At 39.4% G+C, this 7,318-nt stretch overlaps 1 protein-coding gene across 1 annotated transcript in view; it reads left to right on the top strand.

Moving 5' to 3' along the window:
• Window positions 1-2,320, top strand: part of LOC147443733 (uncharacterized) — a 3,546-nt gene extending 1,226 nt beyond the window's left edge. Inside the window, exons 1-4 of the mRNA XM_086527720.1 lie at window positions 1-161; window positions 245-559; window positions 648-1,122; window positions 1,222-2,320. The exon at window positions 1-161 is cut by the window's left edge and continues 1,226 nt beyond it. Coding sequence (XP_086383846.1) covers window positions 336-559; window positions 648-1,122; window positions 1,222-1,446 — 924 coding nt within the window. The 5' untranslated portion in view covers window positions 1-161; window positions 245-335 and the 3' untranslated portion in view covers window positions 1,447-2,320. The remainder of the gene's footprint in view (window positions 162-244; window positions 560-647; window positions 1,123-1,221) is intronic.
• The last annotated feature ends 4,998 nt before the right edge of the window (window positions 2,321-7,318 follow it).

Genomic DNA, 7,318 nt, shown 5'->3' with positions numbered 1-7,318 from the left:
GCAGTACTAAAAATAGAAAAGGGTGGCCCAAGAAAAATTCAAATGTTGGTGGCTCAACAACTTGTTCTTCACTCCTTGATTGGTGAGGAAGCTGAAGTTACATCCGATGTACAATTCACTGATTTTTTGGAAGAAATGATGCCACTGGTTCAAACCAAAGGGTAAGAGAAACTCAATTTTGTTCCTTGAATTTGTTAATTTTTTAACTATTTTGAATTTAGCCTTCTTGTGATGCATCATGTAGGTTTTCTTCAATTGTTTCAAAGGAGAGGAAGAGTCAAGGTGTTGTTATTGGGGATGGATATGATAATATTTTATTGCTTTAAAAAAAGTGCATGTTTCCTTTTTTTCATTGGAGTAGATTTTCTGGACAGGGTGAAGAGGATGACAAGTGCTTCCTATTTAAAATGTCCACTAAAGAACCAGGTTCTGGGATTGATCTAGTAAAGCGAATGAAAAGAACTGAAACTGGTGATTTGAGAAATGCGTGGGTACATTTTGATTTTACCCATAGAATAGATGGATGGGCAACAATGTCATGCTCAGTTTATGATCCAAGGTAATCTTTAAGTATTTAAATATCTCGCATTTTTTTATCATTAAATAAAAGAAGATGTGTGAAAATGTTTATGTTGAATATCTTGCAGCATACGATCACTACAAATAATTGCTATATGTGAAACTAAAGAGGAGGATGCAAAGACTCAAGTTATTTTTTGGGAGAACCTTAATTCAACAATGGAAAAGGACGGTCATGGTGCAGTTGACTTTGCAGGTTTTATGTCTGATGAAGCTGGTGCAAATTGGAATGCTATTCGAATAGTCTTCAATGGCGGGACAGATAATATCATGGAGGGATGTGAACGGTCATGCTTATTTCATTGGGAGCAGAGTCTCCACAAATATGCTAAAAAGTGGATACCTCAACATCTAACAAATCAACACATTGATATGTGTGAGGAATGGAGATCTTGTAAGACCATTGTACTTGCATCTCAAAAGGCACTTTCAATTCAAAAATGGTGGAGACAGCATCTATCTACAGAGAGCATCACAAGAGTGAGCAGATGGTTTAAATGGTGGGAGCAACAAATTTCACACTGGAGAGGAATTGGAACAGATGTAAGTACCTTTATGATAATCTATATTTTTAGAAAAATTTATAAGCTTTTCATAAATGAAATTTATAAATTTTAATTCATGTTTTTTTGAATTTCATAGGGTGGTCTAAGTCCGTGGGAGCGGTCACAAATTTCCAATGTTAATTTATCAGAAAGTGTATATGCTAATTGGTTAGCGGGTGAAGGTGGAAAGAGAAAAATATCATTGTATGATGCATGTGTAACAGATGTTATAAACTCATATATTCAATGTGGAAAGCGTTTGGGATATACTACTGCGCGTTATATAGAAATGGGTCCCACAATGGAGACCTTGCTTTCTTGAGTTGAATCTCAGCAAACTCCAACTCCAATCAACGTGGCCCATCTATTACAGGAGGTTGTTGTAGGGACTCCCATGTATGCGCAGCCAATTTTGCATGGAGACAAAGAAACAGTACAACACAAAAAGAGGGGCAGAATAGGAACAAGTAGCTCCCATCGGCCGGAATATGTCATGGAATCTAAGCAACAAAACCATCGCGGTCGACAAAAAAAAATCAAGTTTGATACCCAAGGACCAGGTATTTCTAACATTCCGCTGCAAATTAGTCACACTGATGATGATATTGAATCTAAAAAAGAAACAACCACACCTTTGTCATCTCAAAGAAACAATGTGTTTGAGAGTGATGGTCCGAAAGAATGTTCAAGGGTAAAACAGTTGAGCAATGGTTATGGTTTTGTAATCATGATATTTTGCATACTCAATCAATCAAAAGACAAATCAAAGATTTACCTCCTGCTCCAAATGTTTGGCCAGTAGAAAGAGGGATAGATATCTCCACACAGGAACTTGCCGCGCTGCATCAGAGTGGATTTTGGACAGAGAATTCAATGGTAAATCCAAAACCTCTTGCTGGCGACTACAAAGAAGGTGGTGGCAGCTCAAAGAAGAAAAAGTGGAGGCATGGAATCTCTAAAGAGGCCATGAAGAAATTGGAAGCATGTAATAGTATGACAATTATATTTTTGGATGAAGTGAAAAGGTTTCAAGAGCATGTAATTTTTCGAGTTCTCACTGAAAATAGTTATGAGATTCATATAAAATAGAGTCCAACATATACGTGTCCGAATTTTCAAAAGCGAGAGAATACCAACAAATCCTTTTTGGCATGTAAACATATGTACTATGTGTACACAAAAGTGCTCGGACTTGAACCTAAGGAGCACATGATTATTCATCAGCCAACCCTCTCACCAATGGACATCGCTTTTATTCTTGGACAACCAAGGAGTATTTCTCCCTCCATTTGATTACAGCTGGTTTGGTATGCACTGGCCACTTGATTGTGATTACCAGCAATGTGAGTGCAAGCTATTTGGGAGCAAATTACTTGCCTTTCAGAGTGACCATTACATTTATGGCGACTATTATTTTTTGTACTCTAATTTTGATCTTATCCTGTGGTAGTTTAGCGAATGTACTTACGTCCTTAAACTTACGTTGTTTCAAAAAGCTCACGCTTGGAAAAAATAGTATTGTCTCTATCTGGGATGTCTCTAACTCTGAAAATAGTGTTGTCTCTATTTTGCATGATTTTTTACTTTATCGCATGATTATATACTGTGGATTATTTGACTCTGATCACATGCGTTGCGAGCATATTTGACTCTAATGGCATGAGTTGTCAAATGGTGATTTTATTTTTTTACATTTTCACGTCGTTATGCTCTCTCTCTCTCTCTCTACGTAGTGATATACAACTCTATGATTTTACTTTCTCTCTCTAGAAGAGAAGTCACACTCTCTCTCTCTCAAGGATTTATGATCCTTCTTCCAATGGTAACTCACATAAATACTATCTCTCTAGAATTTATACTTTCTCTCTCCGTCAACCACACATATATGGAGTCTTATGACGATTGAAAATCACATTAAATAGATACTTTATGCTATGAAACATATTTGGTTAAAAAAACTCTAAAGATTGCTAAAATTGTCAAAAAAACTTGAAATGAAAAACTCGCAAATGTTAAATCCCCTACTAAATACATTTGCTGTAAATTGCTCTTAAAGTCTTTCACCCTCTTCCAAATATCTTTGCACTTCTGTAGCACAAAGTTCAGCATGCACATTGAAAATTTCATCTACTGTCCTGTTTGTATCATCGGCACAATGAAACCAATCATATTCAACACCAAGAGATTGCACTTCACTATGCACCCCCTCTGAATCAGCATAATCAAGTTCATGATCATTTTGCCATAGTGTGAGCTCTGTGTCACAAATTTTTGATAGAGAAGAGGTTTTCTCCCTTTCTAAATCATTAGCAAATTTAGGATCCGTTTGCGTCATTGGTAGCTCTGGGTCACAGAAACTTGTCAAAGAAGGAGTCTGCACCCCCTTTGAATCATCAACATCACATTCAAGATCAATTTTCCACTTTGGTAGCCCGGCTTCATAACAACTTGTCAATGAAGGAGCCTGCACCCCCTCTGAATCAACATTTTGTAGATCTTCAAACACATTCTCTTGCTTAACCAAGTCCTCAAAATCTGGTATATCCAAATTTGGAAAATTTGGTATACCCAAATCTATGGTCCTGCTGCTCTTAATTGCAGCCTTGACCTATAGCATCTATATCATCAATCAACTCTATGGTAGAATCTGTACCAAAAAAATTTTGCTCTAATTTTGGTTCAATAGTAAAAGTATCAATTGTAACCGAGTCTTCATGCTCATTCACTTGCACAACTTCTTCTTGAGAATCAACCAATTTGTTTTTTTGATCCCCTGATTTCCTTTCCTCCTGTACTGCCTGTATAAGCTCTTTGCAAAATTCACCATGTGTATCTTGAGGCTGTAAAGCCTCACCCTCAAAGACTTCTACCTCATGCAAGGCATCTGCAAAACCCAACATCCATACACAGCTTTAACTATGTCTTCATCATTAGCTTATAAGAAGGTAGCATCTTGTACATTACACTCATCAATCACAGCTTCTAATTTTGATCGTACTTGTCCTCAAATATCTGCATAGTTTGGTAGAGTTGGACTATGTTCTTGTGATAGCTTGCATAATGCTCATAGCTTACTTGCACAATAGATTCTTTGAAGTATTCCTAGTCGTCGTTGTAGGATTTGGTAACCTTTTGAATCTGCTCCTTCAAATCTGAACTCACTAACTGCTCAAAAGATATGATCATAAACTTTTCTGGTATCCATCTTAACTTGGTTTCTCTCCCATAACACTCTAGGTAACCTTCTAGATCACATCCATCGAAGACTCGTCTCTCGTCGTATACTGCATCTAAAGCTGCATCCAAAGATTCATCCATTTGATTTTTCTTCTTTATGGTCTCCATTTCAAGCAGAGATCCTTGAACCAATTAAAGCATCCTCAAAAAATCTAGAACTGTTGACTTATCATCAAAACCATTTGCACTTAACTCTTCAATCAACTTCATCATCTACTTCAAGTTCTCCATCTTTACCTCCCACCCCGGCTCGTTTTGCATCGGGTTCACCAAAGATGTTTGGGTATATGTGTTCGAAACATGAGTCGGGCATGCGCCAGGCCTCTGGTTGTGAGAGGTGTGAAATAGTGAGATCAACAAACACTAAAAGCTCTAGCAGTCACCGTAACTATCAATTAATCGACTAAATCTTTAGGTACAACGTACCGATAGCCAAGACGGCCGGCTGTTAGTAGCACCGTCCCTTGGATTAATTGAAAACTAGGATTTTAAGCTCCCTTTTCAATTATCCGGGCCATTAATGACACTAGTATTTACCAAGATGACTATTCAAGTTTAAATTGAAGACGATGATGCATTCATAGCTGCTCTCTTTTAATCCTTCAATTTCTCTTAAGGGGTCTATCAAGCTTGCTGATAGCTTTCATTGTGAAAGAATTAGATATCGGTTGCTGGTCGACATACAAAAATTCTTCTGTGTCAGATTTCCAGAATTGATTGATATCTTTCACTTTACATCTTCGATTAGGTCAAAGACAAGGTTCAAGAACTTTGCTTCGAGTGAATTCCCTTCCACTTGCTTCACCTTAGCTTCTTACTTCTCATGCCTCCTTGCTTACGCCTTCATGCCTTCCTCTCGTATCCTCTTGCCGTGCCTTGAGAGAGAGAGCCCTTTGCTTTGCTTCACATCTTGTTTTTCTCCCCCTTTGCCTGCCCTTACTCACCGAGGACAAGAGAGAGCGACCAAGAGAGCCTTCGAAGCCTTTCAATACCCTCACAATACTCCCTTATTCTCGTTACCCCTGCACCCTCCTTTTGTTTCCTCATCATTCATGCCCGTTTTTTCTTCCCTTTTTATGCTCCTTCTTGCTTACTTGAGAACGAGGTCGGAAGGTTTCTCAAGGGACGAGAGAGAGAGAGAGAGAGAGAGAGAGAGAGAGAGAGAGAGAGAGAGAGAGCGAGAGAGAGAGAGAGAGCCCTTCTATGCTTTCCATATCCCTCAAGCTTCACCCCTCCCTCCTCGATGCTTCTTTCTTGTTGTTCCGCCTCCCCTTGCTCGTAACCCTCATGTTCTCTTCTCCACGCTTGCTATGCAACTAACTCTTAAAATAGCCACCATTATTTTTATACAATAATCGTGTCGTTGGTGATGTGGCATGGGAGTCATGTCTATGATGTGGCAGTCTTGACGGGTCTCGAGAGCACAAAAACCGCCACCTGTGGCTCCGAAACTGAGCTCGCTAGCGAGCTCGATGATTTTCTCCTCCTGGTCGTGCTCAGCTGAGCTCTCCTTTGCCCAACACGAGCCCATCTCCCCTTCTCTCTGCTGCCCGTTGCTGTCTTTCATGCCATTCCCCCTCATTTTTCCATTATAAAATCTCTTTAGTATCCTTTACAAAGCGGGTGGCCACCCTTTGGGCGGCCATGCTCTCAATGTCTCTTGGTGGCCAATCAACCACCCACCAATGGGCACCACACTCAGCATTTCTCATCAACCAAGTCATTGCCAACATCACCTTTCACTAACATGTTGCGCATTCCCCACAATAGAGTCGGTATTTTCAATTGAAATCCCATTAAAACCTCACGTGCTTTCATAATGGCACCACATTTGGCGTATACGTCAACCAAGAATTGCTTATCATCACATCAGTTTTTCAGCAGCCCTTGACTGGCAATATTTTCATGAATTTAATTGTTCATCTCAATTCCTTGGATAATGTCACATGCCCTCAAGATTCAAGTATAGGTGATTGCGTTTGACGTAAGGCTTTCCATCACATTCGGTTAAAGAGTGTCAAAATAGCCAGGCACTGCCAATCACGACTTACGTCGGACAAGCACTACATGAGATGGCATCCCAGACATGAAACTCCTCAAGCTATTGCTGCTCCCACATTCCAAAACCTCTATGAAGCTCAAAAATTCCCAGATGGCTCCCCAATTGAGACGGCCAGACTAGTACTGGCCCCCAGTGAAATTTAATCTACCGATATCTTGGCAATTATAACTCCGATTACTGTTTTAAAAGAAGGATGTGCTCCACAGAAATTTAGGCCCATGCATTCACTTCATCTCAAACCCTTCATCAACACCTGCCCAATCCAGTACGGATTTGCAAACATCTCGACTTCAAACTACCATAACTTCTTCACCGTAGCTCCAATCAATGAGCCATAAACATAGGCTAGTAGAGCACTTCAAGCACTGCAATTCTAGATCATAAACTTTTATCTATGCTCACTATGAGCATACTCCTTTTTAGCATCATTAAGGAATTTGTTGACCCTTTAAAGCCGCATCTGGCATACATTAATCATTAAAATTGTCCTGTTAACAAGCCCTGATCACTGCTCAATAAATGTGTAGGCTTCAAATAATATTAGCTTGCATTTCTTCGCTCTTTTTTTTCCCATCATCAAAGCGAAGCTTCACGATAACGCTTAAGGATATACACCCACACCTTTTTGGTAGAATCATCTATGAATGTGAGAAAGTATTTTCCCTCCCCTAGAGTTTTATGTGGCATATGACCACACAAATCACTATGCACTAATTCTAGGGGTTTGCCTAGTTTCTTGTTCAATGGAAAAGATGTCAACCTAGTCTATTTGCCGTATAGAGAATGCTCACACAATGGAAAGTATGTGTAGTCTAACACAGGTAAGTAGCCAAAATGCTGAAGTGTCTTCATTCCCTTTTGGCTAATATGCTCTAGTCGGCTATGCCACAACTTA

The sequence above is a fragment of the Adiantum capillus-veneris genome, chromosome 13 (genome assembly GCF_014529385.1).
Source record: "Adiantum capillus-veneris isolate H3 chromosome 13, ASM1452938v2, whole genome shotgun sequence".
NCBI classification, from domain to species: domain Eukaryota; kingdom Viridiplantae; phylum Streptophyta; class Polypodiopsida; order Polypodiales; family Pteridaceae; genus Adiantum; species Adiantum capillus-veneris.
The sequence above is the reverse complement of the archived record's forward strand: the minus strand, read 5'-3'. Positions and strand labels throughout refer to the sequence as shown.